Below are 18,210 nucleotides of genomic sequence, written 5' to 3' on the forward strand. Positions count from 1 at the left end.
GTCACTCCTATCTCCCACGTAAAAGGAAAACTCTTCCATCTCTAAGTCTCTGGTCAAATGACAGAGTCGAGGGACACACAACCTGACAAAGCATGTTCAGTTTCAGTGGGTTTTGTTTTTTTTTTTTACTTTTTTTTTTATTTAAATAAGGAGAATTCTTTCGTATGGAAAGAGCTAGTACAATCACATATTTGAAAGGAGAAACAACAGGTACTGAACCGGAGGGAAGGGTGAAGGGTGAGCGTGCCACCATGGCCTGGTGAATCCACGGTTCCATTTCCCATCCAAGGTAAAAGCTCCCCCAAACAACGTAGAAACAAGCTGCACGTTACACCTTTAGCCATCGTCTGCCCTTTCAAATATCTGGTCTACATGAAAAGACAAAGAGAGGAAAGGCCAAAATAAGAACAAAAGGAAACAAAACACAACCCTCTCAGGAACAACAACAAAAAACCCAAACCCTTTTTACTATGCAAGGCATGAGGTCAAAAGCTTGGGAGTACAGTAACCCCTTTACACAATGGAAGAAAGTCATCCACAGAGAGCCTTAACAGAAAGTTCCACTCCGAGGCTTTGTAGCATGCTGAAGATGGGGCCCCAGGGACACTGTACCATCTTGGAGACCACCTAACTGGGATGGAGAAACGGTGAACAGCAGGTTGTAATATCACTGGCCAAATATGCGCTGGTGGTCCCGGTGGAAGGCACAGCTGGGGGACAGAGTGTCTGACCCCAACGCTGGGCCATTCCTGTCCGGGTGATGTTTGTCTTAGGTCCAGTTCACTTTTCAAACAGGAAGAGCCGGCTTTCTGGAAGTCTGCATTTCCCAGTCATCACAGAACAGTACAAAGTACAAACAAGTACCCTAGTGTCCTTGGTTGCCGAAGGCCATTTCCAACAGACCTTCGAACCTAGGCTAGCTCTGCAGGAAGGGAAATGTGACAAATGCAGATTTGAGAGGCAACATGCAGCTACTTGGCGGAGGGGGACCACACAGCAGGGAGGGGGCTTCAGCAGTTGGCCACACACTGCCTCGGCAGGCCAGTTCTGGGCGTGGCCGTGCCCTCGTGTGCACACCCTTGGCCTCCTCAGCCCTTGACCATCAGTCACCAACCTCATCAACCATCCCAGAAGGCAGGTCCAGAAGACAGGAGGGCGAGGGCAGAGCTGGAGAGAACTGATGCCCGTTATTTGACGACAAGATGCCCCAATATCCCCTAGAAGTGGCTGGAATGACCATGGCTTTGGAACTGGACCAACCAGTTCTTCTGAATGTGCAATAGTCGTACTTTAGTTTTCCCCCTGAAGGAACCCAGAGCCAAAAGTGTATGAATTCCAAGTTTGAAAACAATAATAACGTTGATTAAAAAGGGGAAGCAAAGAGAACCAGACCAAATACAGATGCCAAAGAAGTCTTCAGTGGGTGGACAAGGCCACAAGGATACATGAACCCACACTCTCGGATTTTACCCCCCTGAGTAACTGATGTGGGACATACTGCAGGGCCACTGGTTGCTGAGCAACGGGCTGCACCATCAATGGGCCAGGGCAAGGCAGCCAGCATGGGAAGGGAGGGTAATTTTAGCAGGCAGAGGCGCAGTGAGAAGGCTCTGACACCCCACCCCCACCCCCAGCAGCAGAAAAGGTTAAGGGCTAGTCTCCGCCTGTTCCCGCCAAAGGCCCAAGGCATCCTGCCGGAGGCCTCTGCATAGACATGCGCTCTGAGGATGGGGATTTGAAGGCGAAATATGACCCTAAGTCCTATTACCTTGAGCTTGGCTCTAAAACCACATGAAAAGAGGAGAGATATTGCACCTTAAGACAACTCTGCACTAAAAACTGCATTTCATCAGACCAAGGAAGGGACGGGGTGTTGGTTGGGCCCAAGGCCTGCCCTCTGCCTCCAGCGTTCAATTTAAAATCTGTATCTCAGCGGGGAAGAGACTGCAGCTTGGGCACACGAAGGTGGTAAACGCACTGAACTTCACATGCAATTTCTTGGCCTTTCCTGCACAGAATAATTCAGACATTATATATAAATAGAGCAGTGAAACATTTACTTCTTTTTTTCACCTAGACCTACAACATCAATACATATAAATAAATTCTAGTGTTTTCTGTTTTTATTGGGGGGTGGGGGTGGGGTAATACAGGGGTAGAGAAAAGGGCTGGAGAACAGGTGACCCTTTCATTTTCATTTTTTCTCAAACAGGAAGTACCGTCACTCTGATGGCAGGTTCACCTGAAGGATACATCTTGAGAGTTTGTAACAGCATCCAGGACTGTCCTGTTCAATTTCAAAATGAGAAAGCCTTTTTTCCTTTTGACAATGTGCACTGGAATTAGGTGTGAGGGGTCTGGCCGTGTTTCTAAGTGTGAGTGTGTGGCCTCTGCAGGGGCGGCCGGAGCGGAGAGGAGCTCGGTCAGGGCGGCTGGGTGCGGGGACGGCAGCTAGGCACTCGCAGGGGAAGCGAGACAAGAGCAGGTGAGCCAGTGGGCAGCCCTTCAAGAAGGGCCTTCCGAGTAAAGATTCAGGGGATGAAGGAGAAAAAAAACAACAAGCTAGTGAGAAGTAAGGCCTGAGGGTGGAGGCAAGGAGGGGAGTGCTGAACACTATCGATCAAGCGGTGAAGCATCCTTCGAGAAAACTGGCCTCCCCAGACGACACGGGGAGGAGCCCTGCACCGTTTGCCAGGAGGCTGTTGTTCCCCCACTTCCTTAAAGCAGTGAAGAGCAACAAGTGACTTCGGCGGTTCCTAAGGCGCGTCTTTCCTCGTGTTCCACACTGGACAGAGCTTAGAACCACTGCCCGAGTGTCACACACCTGTGGCGACGCTGCGGGTGTACTCTGTGGGGCACGCCCCCGATCGCCTACTGCCCATTCTCCGAGCCAGGTCTTCCCTGGACCCGCCAGCAACGGCAGGTAGACGGCGGGTTAGTTACTCCCGAGAGCGTGAGCAAAACTTCAAATTTCCCCTCGCCTTTCCTTGGAATGACAGAATTTGGGATGATTTCCTTCTAATGCTTACCTTAAAAACAAACAAAAGCCTAGCATAAAACGCCTCACACAAAGACTTCGATAACGGCAGCTCTGCAGACTTACGAGGCTACCCAGGCTGTTCTGGGAATCACCGTCAGCCCTGCAACCCACCCTCCCCTTGGACACTGCTCTGTCCTTGAAGAGACCCACTGCCCAGCTCAGGCCTCTCTGTCCCCACAGCCTGGGTCTGCTGCTGGGAGCGGAGAAAAGGAAGCCCTCCCAGAGCTCACGCCTGTCGCAGACCCAACCAGACCCCCGTCCACGCGCTCACTGCCGCGCGGATGAACTGCACGGTCTCTAGTGACAACCGTCCACGCGTCCGTCACCACAGAGGAAGTGCGCGGCTTCCAGTGACGAGCTGTGGGAGAGGTGGCGGGACAGGAGGGCCCAGAGAGACAGAGGCAGCTCAGGAAGGACGAGGGAAGCCCGGAGGAGAGGGAGCGCGTGGGAAAGCATCAGGCCCCACGGGTGCTGGAGCCCCAGAAGCAGACACGGACGGGGGCTCGTGCTGCCAGTTCGCGCCGTCCAGGCCAAACTGGAAAATGCCAGGGCCTTCTAGCTCCACGATTCACCTCAGGTGCCCAGCCGTCAGTGTCCCCACCAGTTCTGAAGAGTTCAAGACAGAAATTCTGTGTAATTCTTATGCTAAAAACGTCGTCAGCTTCACTGGGCTGCCCGTAAGTCCCTGTGGTCATCAGGCCAGGGGCTGGAAGCCGACTGAAACGCCATCCCACCTCCCCCCACCCCTCCCACCACCGCTTCCCAAGCTCAGGAGCGGTGTCTTAAGTCACCACTTCTTTTTGCAAGTAACCTCAAAGGTTAACCAACTGAGAGAGAGAGAGCAGGAGAGGGCACGTTCCCAAGAGTCATCTCTTAAGGTATCGCAGTGATGTATCAAATTAAACAGGAGAGACGTTAAAAGGAAACTACCGAACAGAAGAGGGGTCAGGAGAGGATGGCAAAGAACATATAAAAGTCCAGCTCTACAGACGAAGCTTGTGTTTTTCTTTTCCTTTCTCTTTTGTAAAAACCTTTAGCTGCTTTTTAAAACAAAAAGCCTCAACTAAAACGGCCCTGCTGCCAGACCACCGTGCCCGGGGACGGAAAGCGGGGAGGGAAGGAAGCTCGGTGGAGGGCACCGTGGCTGCCAGGAGCAGGATGAGGAGGGGAGGGCGGGGTTAATCTGCACGGCATGACGGCTCGGTCACTCCACGGTCGTGGCGGAAAGGAGGCGGGAATGGAGTCATTTGCTTTTTCGTTTGTTTCGTATTAAAGCCAAGCAGGTCAATGCCACAGATCCACGGGTGCAAGCTGGTTGGACAACGGAGCTTTCAGGAGTGGAGGAGAGCAGGGAGATCTCGCAGTCCGGGCCAGGTCGGTGGACGGTGGATCCATCTGGGAGGCTCCCCAGCGTCCGGTGGCAGCGAGGTCGAGGGGCAGCAGTCCTTCCGGGCAGGCCAGGCCCAGCATCTTCAGGCCTTGCTCTCCTCCACCTTCACTGCCCGGGGCTTGATCGCTCCAGTTCGCTTCATCTGGGAAGCGGCTGAGGGGGCCTCCTGCAGCTTCACGGCTCCCAGGCTGGGCTTTTCATCCACTCGTTGTTTTGCCTTTGGACAGACGGATGGGGACAAAGAAAGTTACCCTTATGCAGACACACCTGCCAGGATCCGCGGTCCCACCACCCGCTTCCTGCTCCTGAGTCAGAGGAAAGCCACCCTAAGAAGCCCATCCTTCGGTCGAAGGACCAAACTCAGAAGTGACTGTCCTGGGAAGGACGCTGGCATGAGGCTGCTCTGGTCCCTCCCACGGGCGCTGAGTGCAGTGATTTGGAGCGGCGGGAGGACCCCGGGTCCTCCAGGAAGCATTCTGCACTGCCCAGGGGCCTCTGCAGGCGGCACACCCAAGGCCGCTTGGAGGGACCTTTTCACATCAGTGCACCCCACGCCCCTCAGAGCTCCCGACTGTGCTGAGGGGGCGCAGGGCCTCTCGCCCAACTTGGTCTCCCAGACCTTCCACCCTCCCCGACTCCCACGGTGAGGAAACCTTTCCCCAAGCCCCTAGTTCGACCTCCAGAGTCGCGGTCAGGGTCCCGTTACTCTGCAGCTCCGCACAGTGAGGTGTGTCGCAGAGTGAGCAGCCTGCCTTCGGCCCCTCATACAGTGGGGGGAGCTCTGAAGAAAGCTCTAGAAGCTCAGTCCAAGCAACTCAAAGAGCGACCCTCGGGGAACCAAGTTAGGAGACGTGAAATGAACAATCAAGCTTCCACCTCCACCATCCAGGAGTGCTGTTTTACTAACATCCCCCGCCTGACGTGTCTGAGCTCTGGAGCCTGGTCACATTTTAGAGGAGTGAAGAGAATCACGCTGAAGGCAAAGACGCCGAGAGATCCGTCTCGTTATAAAACAGGGAAACGTCATTCCATCTGGATCCCACCCGGCCAAGACGAGGACGAGACACAGCACTTACGAGGCCAGCACGCGCAGGCACACACGCCAGGCACGCACGCGCACGCACGCACACCCCCGGCTTCTAGAGCTGACCCACGAGCCCCAGTGCCTTCACAGCCCAATGGCCGCGGAGGGAGAGTCCACCTTCCGGCATCACCTCCTCAGAGGAACCCGCACCCTCCCTTCTCTGCGGACAAGGAAGGACCCAGACGCCCGTCAAGAGGAGAAGTGCCTCCTCCAGGGGGGACTCGGGCTCCCCGGCTCCCACGCCACGCTCTAAGCGCCAGGGCACATCTCTCTTTCTAAGAGGAGCACGCAAACGGCTGGACAGTCCCTCCTCTTTTGGCACTTGGAGACGGGCCTAAGCGTCCGGGGCTGGAGGGTCTGGAAAGCCATCTTCTACCTGTTGAACGTAGTGTCCCTGCACAGAGCCCATGTTAACTGCTGATCCAGAGGGCTTCCCACTGGGGCTAGCAGAGCTAGGCCTGAAAAAACCAAAGGAGGGGGTGAGAACACACGCGTCACCACGGAAACGGAGTCAAGCCTCCAACAGAGGAAACAGACCCAGACAGCCAGAGCGCAGGGGGCGAGGGTGTCGCCACTGGGCCCTGGCACCTCCAACCCAGCTCATGGGGACACACCTGAGGGGCAGAGGCCAGGTCCCCACCACGGGCAGACACTGACCGGTTAAGACGACAGACGGACACCAACTGTCTCTCAGGTTTGGAGGGTCTAGACCAACATGATGCTCCAGACAAAAGGTCTATTAACCTGACACATGAGGGAATTCCCTGGCGGTCCAGTGGTTACGACTTGGTGCTTTTACTGCCGTGGACCCAGGTTCAATCCCTGGTAGGGGACTAAGATCCCGCAAGCCGTGTGGCACAGCAAAAAAAAAAAATTAAGAAAGAAACAAAAATGAACTTTAACTCCAACAGGAGTTTAGACTTCAAAAAAAAAAAAAAAAGGGAATTCCCTAGCGGTCCAGAGGTTACGTCTTGGCACTTCCACTGCGGGGGCCTAGGTTCGATCCCTGGTCGGGGAACTAAGATCCTGCAAGCCGCACAGCGCAGCCAAAAAAAAAAAACCCAAACAAACAAACAAACAAACCTGATACGTGAGTTATGCTGAGTATCTTTCCAGTCTTCACTTGCGGGGTGGAGGGTAGGGGTGGTAAAGAGAGATACCAAAAGTAACAAAAATGTAGAACATCTTTCTAAATGTGTTCCACTGACCAGACAACTAGCTCCCAGGGATGTTAATCAGGTGCTATGTGGAAAAAAGATTCTGGGGTCAAAAATCGTGAAGTAGTTATGTGTGCAAAGTTCAACAGGACTACCCCCTGAGGGCCAGGGGGCTGCTCAGGCCCTATGCTGAGGTGCACCCCGACTCCCTAACAAGCCCTCTTGGGCATGCACGCCCCCCAAGTATCTGACCAGGGAACGCTTTTTTGACAGGGCATGCCTCAGAAGCCCTGTTTCCAGAAAATTTAGGCAACACTGCACTGTAAAAATATACCAATTTTCCCAACCCCACAAAGACACCAACAATACAAAGGCTACTAATTAAGGCTTATATTTTCTAAATATTCTCCAAAGAATAAAGCTGCTGCTGCCATTCCTACAGTGAATGGACACAGGCGACTCTTGTTATGTGAGCGTCCCTTTCTGGATTTGTCTGTGAGGAAGGCTCTGCAGCCGGATGAGGCTAAAACCTGCCTGGGGCAGCAGGGGAACGACAGCCTCTCTTTATGCTTGAAGCTTCCTTTTTCCTTCCAAATCACACTCATTGTTTGGTGCTACTGTCCGTGTATATTTCTAACAGGTCTGTTATTTTGGCCTATGTGAAAAAAATGGTTGGAAAGCAAAACAAAAGTCAAGTCAAGCCAAGAGAGTGAAAATAAGAACAGGAAAGATAATGACACGGGGGAAAATTCACAAAAAGCCCTCTCTCGGGAAATGCAGCTGGAGTATGGCCTGACGTGACGGAGCAGGACTCGCCCTCAACACTCTGAGCGCGACGGGGCAGGGCGGGCGGCCGTGCGGGCGACCTTGCCCTCAGCCACGCCGGCAGCCTCGCGCAGGGCACTGCGGGGCACGCACACCTGTTTCACTCGTGTGCAGACAGGAGGAATCTCCCACACGTAACAAGAGTCGACTGTGCCAACCCTCGGGCCCAGCGCCGTGTGCTGCCTCCCCAGCCGCACGCTTCTCCGCGGGTGAGAGAGCCATCAGAAGCCGACGCTCCCTGGCTTTCTAACACGCTGAGTCCTGCTGACCCTTGAGCATCACGGGTTTGAACTGCATGGGTCCACTTACACGTGGATTCTTTTCAGTAAGCACGTACTACACGATCTGCAGTTGGTTGAATCCTCGGATATGGAACTGTGGACACGAAGGGCTAAATGTAAAGTTATACTTGGATTTTCAACTGCATGGGGGGTCAGCGCCCCTAACCCCTGCGTTGTTCAAGGGTCAACTGTAACTCAACATCAGGACTGATACAAAGCCCCCTCTGAATCCAGCCAAGGGACCCGGGACAGTTACTGGAGGCGGAGACAGATCCCGAGAAGGCAAAGAAGGTACATCTCACGCCCTACGAGCCCAGCAGCAGCAAGCCCTGGTGGGGACACAAGGCCATTCAAGGGACATGTGGCCCCAGGAAAGGAAACCCCGCCCCCCCCCCAAGGGTATCTGCCCTCTCTGCCAGTGAATCTTTTTAAAAAAATCTGGTGAGAAAGCTGTTAGTAGCCAGGGTCTGTCCTGACGCTATTATAACATTAGCTTTTCCTTTCCCTGCCTTTCCAGAAAGTTCTCCCATACCAGAACATTTTATGATTATGATTAAAAGCAAAACCACGCCCCAGAGTTCCTGAGTCTCCTGTGTCCCAGCACTGGAACTTCAGGGTGACACACGGGCTGACAAAGGTGACCCAGCCTCAGTGCCCTCGCGCTGGCTCTCCCTGGGCCCACAATTCCACAGCGAGGGCTCAGCTGTGAGCATCCGACCCCCAGGGCGTCTCTTTACCTGTAGGTCTGCGGTGATGGCATGGAGCCTCCTGAAGAAACATTCTGTTTACTGTCGGCAAAGTGGAAGCCCTTCATCTCCATCTGAGAAGACTAAAGACACCGGGGAGCGATGGGCTGTCACTGGAGCGCCCTGGGGACAGCTGCCCCCGCCACCAACCACCCTGGGCAGAGCCAGTGGGGGCCACGAGGGCTTCAGGACAGACAGGCATCTCGTCAAGGAGCGTGCACGCCTGGCCTTCCGGTGCAGGCTGGAGGCAGGAACGACCACGTGTGTTTGTTCCCTTTGTGCAGGTGGGAGGGCAGACTGTGCGCCACCCCTGAGCACTGGCCGCGGTGAACGTGCCCTCTCTGCCCCGGAGGCCACCCTCTGCAGAACCCCGGGAGCTGGCAAGGACTTCGGCCCCCCCAGACCTCAGCCGCAGGCACCTTCCTCCCCGCTCTGCTCACCCAGGCCTGTTCACGCTGCTAGTGACACGTGACCAGGGCTTCCTGCCACGGGACCGAGAGAACTCGGCAACGAGTGGGCCACCAGTGGTCTGGCGAGGCCCGGAGCCTGCGTCCCAGACCGCCGGCACCCTTCCCCGCGATAGTGGCTGCTGACTGGCCAGAAAGGGTCCCCGAGACGGGAGCCCCACCCCGGGAGCCCCACCCCACCCCAGGGCCACAGCAGGACGGAGTCATCCTCACCTCTCTGCTGGTGTTAAGGACCGAAGGCTGGGACCCGGGTGGGAGCATTCTTCGGGGGGCCCCGACAGAGAGGCTCTGCCCCTGTGGCAGCTGGATGGACTGCGGCAGGAGCAGGGGCTGCTGCCCAGAGCCGTACCGAGGCAGAGGCAGCTGGGAGCCAGGCAGCGGCATCGTCAGCTGCTGGACAACAGGGACAGTCAGGGGAGGAGGCCACAAACCGCCGTTCACACACGCATCCGAGCGCAACCGCGCGCCACACTTCACGTTCTCATTCCAGATCAAAGGAAGCAAGGCCTTCACACAGTAGGACAGATCTGGGTAGAGCACAGCAGATCACCCTGGACTTCATACTCTCAGTGGTGGGGGCAAGCCTGAGGTGGTGAGAAAATAACTCGGACGGCTAGAAAATGAGCAGGACAGCTACGGGTGTCGAGTGCGGAAGGCGGGCGGCAAACCCCGTGTGCATGTTGGGGGGCGGGGGGCGGGGAGAAAGGTCAGGAAGGTCTAGAAGCCTTCCCAGGAAGCAGTGTCCAAGCGAGTCCCAAAAGACGGGAGCTAGACAGGAAGGGTATCCTTGTGCCCCTTTTTGCAGCACAAAAAGGCAAGACTACTTCATGCTCTGCCTCCGAAGGTGACAGAAAACAACTGGGGTCTGGGGTTTAGGGCTCCTGCAGTCTTGGAGCCTTCTGAAGCCTGTTACCCTGAAGTCCAGAGCGAGGTGCGAGAAGGGAAGGAGGTGGGCCAGGAGACCCTCGGGACGGGGCGGGTGGGCCACCTGTGGTCTCTCGGTCACCTTCCTCTTCATCTCCCTGCTAGTGAGTCCACAGTGGAGGATCAGAAGGACCTATTGGAAGTGCATCACTGAGACGTGGGGCAGCCAGACCTCAAGGCCCGGGCCCCTCCTTGCGCACAGCTGGGTGCGGGAAGAAGGTAAGGATGGCACAGCGTTTCTGGAGCGCCGGCTCGGGGTGCGGTGTGTGAGCTGACGTGAGTCTTAAAGAGGCGCCCTGGCTGCTGTGCTGAGAACAAACTGGCAGCCGAGAGCACGAGCTGGGCAGGGATGGGTGGAGGGCAAGGGAAAGGGCCAGAGACTCTGAACACTTTTCAAAGGTAGGGCTGACGGGATGTGACGAATCAGCGGGGGCGCGGCGGCAGCAGGGATCCAGGGATGACCCACGCCGGACATGAGCAGAGACGGTGGGCAGCCCACTGGCTCTGAGTTCAGGTCCAGGAGACAGAAACTCGGGAGAACTGGGAAGTGCTGGATTTGGGTGAGGCTTAGAGCCACAGGTCTAGAAAGAGGCCCGAAGACGGAGCGCAGAAGGCACAGCGACTTACTGGCTGGGGAGGCAAGGGGGAAACAGCAAAGGAGACCGGGAAGAGGCCTCAGGGAGGTGGAAGAAAAACCAGGAGCAGTGTCCTCGGAACCCAGAGAGCGTGAGTCGGGGGAAGGAGTGACCACTGGGTCAAATGCTACTGACGGGTCAGCAGGAGGAGGGTGAAGAACCGTCAGGTTCAGTAACGTGGAATCTACCGGTGTCCCTAAAGAAGCGTCTGTTTCTTAAAAAACGAGGAAAGACCGGGCTGCCTGGGGATGTGGCGGAAGGGACCCTCACAGCCAGAGGGCAGCACTGCAGCACCTCTACGTGCTGATGGCGGGAAGAGGACGCTAGCTGGGGCAGCTCCCAGGTGGGTGGAGAGGATGGGCTGCCCGCTCTCACCCCAGGGCCCCTCGCAGGCTCAGAGACGTGGCGCTGGGAGCTTGCAGATGTTCTCTTTTCCTTGTTACGACTCATTTCTTTGGCTACACAGGATGCAAAATCACGGTGGGGGAGAAGGCAATGAGGAGGGTGGGGAGGTGCCCAAACGTTGGCTTTCCAGAGGGTGGCTGTATTTAACCTGAATCCAGTCTGACGGGGTCGGTTTCCCTCCAGTCTCAGGAAGCTGGGCTGAGGCAGGCCAGGGTTTAACCCAGGTGAGCACAGGGAGGGAGGGGTGGGGCGGAGCTGAGTGCAAATGACAAGGAGCGGGGGACTTCCCTGGCGGTCCAGTGGTTAGGACTCCACGCTTCTACTGCAGGGGGCACGGGTTCAATCCCTGGTTGGGGAACTAAGATCCTGCGTGCCACGGCGCGGTCAAAAAAACAAAAAAGGCAAGGAGGGTGTCTGGGGCTCTGCTGAAGGGGGTGGGGGGCAGGGATGGGGGAGGGAGAATTAAAAGGTGGTTGAAGGTGGGTCACTAGAGGGAGAGAGTGAGAAAAGTCAGAGGTGTTGACCAGGTAGGACCCATCAGCCCGAGACGACGGGAGAGGTACAGCTACTGGCAGTGACCAGTCCAGACTGGAGGCGAGCAGGCACTGGTGGTGAGGCCGTGGAACTGGGGGCAGAGACCTAGGGGTGAGAGGTCACCTACAGAGACACCGAAACCCCTGAGAACTACAACGGGAGACGTGCTGGAGACTGAGCCACGGGCCAAAGGAGGGGAGTGACCCTCAGAACCGTCTAATGCGCCCACGGGTCGGGGGGAGGAGGATGTGGAACCGGACACGGGTTCAGCAACGTGGCGCTCGCAGCACACAGGGGCCAGTGGAGGCACAGTCTATGGGGGGTTGGGGGGGGGGCTCCAAAGCCAGAGTGTGAGGAGCAGGCGGGGAGAGTGGCCTAGAAGCACGAGTGTGCACGCAGAGGAGACACGCAGCCACCCCCAAGGCCACAGCAGGACGGGGGGAGGCTGCAGGAGAAGCAGCGCCCTCGCTCTCGGGGAAAGCCAGGTCTCGGGACTATTCACAAGAGGTGGAGGAGCTGGCCCTGGCCTGGCAGCCCAAGGACCAGTGGCAGTGGCTACAAGCAGCATGTAAGTCAGTGGGCATCACGAGGCAGGTAAAAGGGGAAACGATCATGAAGAAAAGAGACCTAGTGTTTTGAGGTGGGAGTGAGTGAATTCCTGACCTGTGGGAGCTGGGAGTCCAACATCTGGGAGGCGCCGAGCCCGGCGGCCTGGCCGAGCTGGCCCTCGTAGACCAGGGCTTGGTTTCCACTCATGGGCTGGTAGGGCGAGCCGGACTGGGGCTTCACCATCTCTAAGGGTTGCATGCCTGGGAACGCCGAGTAGGGGGGCTTCAAGGCTGTGCCTCCGGAGAGGATCATGGTGCTGGGCGGTGACAGGCTGGGGTGCATGTACACCTGAGATCTGCAAAAGCCAGACAGACGGTCGGGGCAGGTGCACGACTGCACCAGCTGATCTCACATGTGGGCACGCCTCAGAATCCCCCGAGGGCTCGCTCCAACACAGGCTGTCGGCTCACCCCCAGGGATTCTGACTCAGAAGGTCTGGGGTGGGTCCTGAGAACTTGCACTTAAACAAGCTCCTAGACGGTGCTGCTGGTCTAGGGACCACGGTTTGAGCGTCACTGGATTAAACAGACAGCACAGGACAGGAGACACTGAAAGAGTGGGCCAGAGGCAGCGAGATGCAGCAAGGAGGTAGAGCAGGCAGGGGGCCGGAGGACACGGAGAGAAAGGACAAGGCCGGGCCACAGCTCTGCCACAGCGCAGCTCACCCTCACACCCGCCCCAAAGCAGGGGAGCGCAGAGCAGCAGCCGGCAAAGGGAAAAGGCCCACAGGCTGGGAAGGCTGAAACCCCTGTTGCGAGATGCCAGCCCCCCAAGCCCTGGCATCTCACCTGAAGGGCTGTAAGGAGCTGAAGATCTCCTGAGACTGGGAGACGGGGAGCCCACCCCTCAGTCCGAGCTGGGCTTGAGCTTGCAGAGACGTGTGAAGGGAAATTGGGATCTGCTGGGCAGCGGCAGCCTGTGGACGGGGAGCCAGGCCATCACCGCGCTGCCCTCCAGGCTGACGCTCACGCCCGCCTCCCACCCCCGCCCGCCCTTCTCCACGGGCAGCCAACACCGCCCACAATGCAAACTCATGTCCTGCCTGTGCTTCCTTCACTCTTGGGAGAAAGCAGAAAACTGGCAGCAATCCCAAACCAGGGCACATCCCTATACTGGATTCTGTACAGTGGTGGGAACACTAGCTACACGTATCAACAGAGGTGGGTTTCAGAAACGCCAACGGTGGATGGAAAATGTGCATGAAGAATAATACGTGCAGTATGATCCAGTTACACGAAGAGCAAGATCTTGCAAAACCAAACAACAGAATACTTAAGAATATGTTATGAACAGAGATCAGGACAGGCCAAGTCCTCCGTCCCCAAAACGGCACTTCATCCTGGTCTGTGCGGGCACACAGGTTGGTGGGGCTGCAGGACGATTAGGAAGGCCCAGCACCAGCTTCAGGAGGAAGACTTCCAAAAAGCATCCCCTCGCGGCACAGAAATTATGCCAATTCTGCATAAAAACAAACACCTGCTCGCTTCTACAACTACCTCTTTCTAACGCATCCATGCCTGGGAGTCTAGGCCTTTCTTCTCTTCATCAGAAGGATACCTGATCACCAAAGAGAATTCCGTTTCAGTGAATTCCCCAGCTAGGGCACAGGAGAGCTTCGAGAAGGGAAAACTAAGCAGAGTCTGGAGCACTCAGCTCCATTCCTCCTCCTTGTCTCTCGTGCACTCATCCAGTAAATACTGACTGGCTGCCATACATGCCAGGTACTGAGCATTAACGTGAGGGGTACAAAAAATGAGACACACCACGAACAAATAATGAAGAAGGTAATTACGCCGTGTGCTGCACCCCTTCCCCCACCCCCGCGGGGCCACCTGGCTCGCCGTCATCACCTGTTGGTAACTCTGCTGCTGAGGTATCGTCTGAGGAACCAGCCGGGGCTGACTTGCAAACACATGGCCATCCAGGTAGAGAGGTGGCAGGTGGTTGCCTGGAAACAGAACCCGAGGGGGAGAAACGGGATCAAGTCTCACTGTTCCAGAAGGTCCTGGGAATCAGTGGGAGGAGGGAGTGTGCACGGCTGAGCCTGTGCCCCTGCACGGCCCAGCGCCCAGGAGGAGGGGCTGGCTGCAGCCTGCCTTCCCCAGCTCACCCGTTCACCCACTGCCCCGCACGTGGGGGCCGGGGGGTTCATTATAAAGGAAGGCTGCCTTGGTCTCTCAGTCACCTTCCTCTTCATCTCCCTGCTATTGAGTCCACAGTGGAGGGTCAGAAGGATCTATTGGAATTACATCACTGAGACTCTGGCAGCCAGACCTCAAAATCCCCACAGGCTCCCTTGGGGCACCAACACAGTGACGAGGACGGTGACAGGATAAAATTGGGCTCAGCTGATACAAAGCACTTCCCAGACGTGAGCTCGTCTCATTGGCGTGGCGACCCCACCCATGGCCACCATCACCCTGTGTTATGTCACGGAGGAGGGGGCACAGCTCAGAGAGCTTCTCATGCGACACGGTCTGACCCAAAGCCAAGTCTCTGATCAGTCCCCTCTCCAGGAGGCGGAAGAGCCTCACCAAACCAAAGTCGCACGGTCCTGCTTCCCAGCCTAGGAAGCAGGTGACCTGAGCACGTGGGAAGCTACGACCCCCAGCCTAGAACGCGCCCCCCTCTACACACTCCTTAAGTCAAGGCAGGGGTGGCGCTCAGGGCTGCGAATTCAGCCTTTCTCTCGAGTGAATGGAGGAGGCTCCCTGAGCTGGCTCGCGGGGGAGGTACCTGGAAGAGACGCAGAAGGTGCGACCGAGGCCACGGGCATGGGGGGCATGGAGACCCCGCCGAAGGAGCTGTAGCTGACCCCGCTGGAGGCTGCCCCGGAGGACGGCGGCTGCAGGCCCGAGCCAGCGCCTGCTGGGGAGCTCTGCTCCGGCAAACTGGGCGAGTTTTCCCAGGCCTTGCGCGCAGACTCCATCTTCGGAAGCAAGGAGGTGGGGAAGACGAAAATCACCGTCCGGGAGGCAGCGGACAGCACAAGCTAAGCCCGGGGAGGGAGGGCGGGGCTGCCCGCTCCTGCCCCTTCACAAGCCAAGGCACCGGGTGGCCCCGCCTTGCTCAGGGCCAGTGTTACCTTCAGAGTGAGGTCGGCGGTGGGGAAGGACATCTGGGAGAGGCCGATGGCCCTCTGGATGTGATGATCGCGCCGGAGGATGGGAATACTCTGTGCCAACCCAGCCTGAAGGGGAAGGAGACCACGGAACACTGACAGGCCCAGAGAAAGCGAGACGACGTGTCCAAACACACCTTCCGTTTTGGTCGTGTGCACTCGAGACCCCTGCAAATAGCTGCCTCCACCGATTCTCTCGAAAGAAGGCCGTGGAGAGCCACCCTCATCCCCGCACCCCGAGCCCTCCAGCGGGGCCGCCGTGTTTTGGCAACATAAACACGGCTGGCTGCCCGCACGCAGGCACCACTACACGGCATGGAGATACCAGGTCCTGTCTCAGCCCCCTCCCCCAAAACTGTGAAAAAGAGATCCTGGTGACACATGTTCGGAAATGCAACCGCTAGGCCCTCCTCCTGCAGTGCCCAGCACCCATCAGCATGATACAGGGATTGTGAGAAACTGCAGAGTAAAGAAACCTGTTGAGCACAGCATTCTCAAACATGTGCGACCACAGAACCTGGGAGGTTTTAAATCACAAAGTGCCAAATAAACCAGACCTCAGGAGTTACACTATCCCATTTTAAGCTCACAAAACCAGAGCGTGGAACAACTTGCTCAAGGACGCGTAAGTAGCTAGAGACAGCATCAGGGCTCAAACCATGTCCGCCCAACCCCAGAGCCATGGCTAGTTCGCCCCCTCTGGTTTCGGAACACCTCACGAGGCTCTTGCTCTTTTTGCCCGGGGCCTGCTGGCACGGGGACGACAGAGCTGGAGGTGGAAGCACAGACTTACGTTACTGGCCAACGCGTCCTGAAGTTTGACAACTGGATTCCCCGCGGGACCAGAGGCAGAAGCGGGCTGCAAGCTGAAATCAGAGTCCTGGAAAAAAAGGAGCAAAGCCCACAGGAGTCACCATGGCTCACCTTCTGTCAGAGACACACATTAATGTGATCTGCCATCTCAGCAACTCAAAAACCCACCAAGCAGCATTCACCACATGAGCAAGATGGCCAGATGTTTCCCGATGGCCCCCGAGAAAGGAGGCCCCCCGCTTCTCTCTGCCCGGCTCCCTGCTCGGCCTGAGAACCTGCCTGGTGTCAGCAGGGAGACCGAGAAAGCAGCTCACAGCACCTCTTCACCTGCAAAGCCACCCGCCACGCTCCCCTGGAGCACTGCCAGTGCCCATGTCCCCGCTCCTTCTAGGAGCCCACCCTAACAAGCATCAAAGGCGGGGGGTGGGGGGTGGGGGGCGGGCCACAGGTAGAAGAAAACAAATCAAAGCCTCACCTTTGGATTGACTCCAAATTCAATGGGAGGCACTGGCAGCACGGAGTCCACGTGAATCTCCACCCCATTAACAGGGGGGACCACAGCCCCTTGCAGCCGCTCAGCCCCCTCGGAGCCCTTCCTGTTTTTCAGAGACCGCTCATTGCCGATGGGTCCTGGTCTGTGCTCCTTGCTCTGTCCCGAGCCTTGTTCGGAATCCTTGATGGAAAAGCAGAGAGGCTGAGACGCACAGCCTGGAATGACCCTGATCTCCAGCTTCCAAGGCACCGGGAGTCGGGGAAGAAGACAAAAGACACCAGCCCTTCCGCCCAGCCCGGCCCCGGAGAGCCAGACTGCCAGGTTACCTTCGGCTCCGACTGCTTCTGAGTCTGCTCCTTGTGGCCATCGGCCTTGGGCTCCAGGCCGGGCCCGCTCACCTCCTCGGGTTTCAGAGTGCCGTACGGGGAGCTGCGCTGCGAGGAGGTCGCTGAGGACTCCCGAGACTCGGCGCTCAGGTCAACGCCGCTGTCTCCCTGGCTGCTCTTAAAGCCCTGCTGTGCAGGACACAGGAGGGTCAGAGCCCATCCCCTCTCCGCCTGCCTGCCTGCAGAGTGAGACTGGGCGGCACGACACGTCCCCGGCCCAAGCCCATCATCACAGGCACGCGTGGGCCCTGCACAGAGACCACAAACCCGCTGCGCTTGTGACCACCGCCCGATGCCGAGGAGAGGCCCTCATGCCGCCTACCCAGGGGGGCTGCTCCCTGGCCATCCCCGCTCTTCCTCCCTCCCACACAGGCCCCTCCCGCAGATCCGAACGCAAGACTGGAGACCAGTGACGAGCCAGGCTCACTGCCCGGCCAGGGAGAGCACGGGCGGGCCTCTGGGACGGCGGCGGACGTGAGCACACGCCTGGTGCCCGGCGGCCACTCACCTCGGCAGAGCCAGGCTCGGTGCCGGCAAAGGCGGTGGCGGCTTTGGCCCAGGAGTCGCCGGTAGAGGCCTGAATGGGGAGGGCTGCTAGGGAGGAAGACAGAGAGTCAGGACGTCGAAGAGGACCCACCGAGCCAGAAAAACAAGCACAGGCGCAGCTCACACAAACCCAAGTCTCTGAACCGCCCCTACTCCCACCGCAATCGACCCGTTAGCGAAAGAGGATCTGGTCTGATACCTTCACCCGACTTTCCAACATCCTCAGGCAGATCTCCGTGAACGTGCTTCCCGTGATTGCACTGACTATGTGCTCTACTAAACACACCAGCAACTTTTCACTCACACCGGTTAGAATGCTCTATCACTACCTCTGCTGTGGTGAAGCTTTTTGCACATAAACCATTTATTTCTACAAGTTGGCACCTCTACAAGTCTCTGAAAAATTCAAGCTGATGTTACTGAACTTTTATTAGCTCACAGACCACCCTGAGAACCCAACAAAAGCCATGGACCCTGTGTGTGCACATGAAACCTCACATGCTCTTTTTAAGATCCAGGGGCCCTGTGAAGTCACCCACAGACCCCTGGTCTGAGCAGCCAACGAGATGCTGCAGAATCCTGGAGGGAGAGCGCGATTCCTGAGTTAGCCCACTCTGCTTGACCAATACGGTGGGTAAGTATTTTTGGACATTTATACCATGACACCCACCACTCTCACAACCAAACTGACTGATCAAAATTTTATTAAAAATTATCGTACTTTCAGTCAGAGTTGACTATTTCCCAATGTTAT

The 18,210-nt window shown here is 57.0% G+C and overlaps 1 protein-coding gene across 21 annotated transcripts in view; it reads right to left on the minus strand.

Annotated features, from left to right (window-relative positions):
* Positions 1-95: 95 nt before the first annotated feature.
* The window catches only part of PRRC2B (proline rich coiled-coil 2B), an 87,726-nt gene continuing 69,611 nt past the window's right edge, over positions 96-18,210 (minus strand). For 3 of the 21 annotated variants that reach the window (XM_082468078.1, XM_082468067.1, XM_082468077.1), the window contains 14 exons: positions 17,419-17,504; positions 16,851-17,039; positions 16,507-16,704; positions 16,012-16,098; positions 15,183-15,287; positions 14,834-15,026; positions 13,948-14,045; positions 12,886-13,013; positions 12,152-12,392; positions 9,204-9,383; positions 8,515-8,606; positions 7,806-7,871; positions 5,891-5,972; positions 96-4,647 (listed from right to left, as the gene is read on the minus strand). In XM_082468078.1, coding sequence (XP_082324204.1) covers positions 4,513-4,647; positions 5,891-5,972; positions 7,806-7,871; positions 8,515-8,606; positions 9,204-9,383; positions 12,152-12,392; positions 12,886-13,013; positions 13,948-14,045; positions 14,834-15,026; positions 15,183-15,287; positions 16,012-16,098; positions 16,507-16,704; positions 16,851-17,039; positions 17,419-17,504 — 1,880 coding nt within the window. In that variant the 3' untranslated portion in view covers positions 96-4,512. The other 18 variants (XM_082468084.1, XM_082468083.1, XM_082468082.1 and 15 more) reach the window with 18 other exon arrangements.

The sequence above is a fragment of the Balaenoptera physalus genome, assembly GCF_965194825.1.
Source record: "Balaenoptera physalus genome assembly, chromosome: 7".
Lineage (NCBI taxonomy): Eukaryota > Metazoa > Chordata > Mammalia > Artiodactyla > Balaenopteridae > Balaenoptera > Balaenoptera physalus.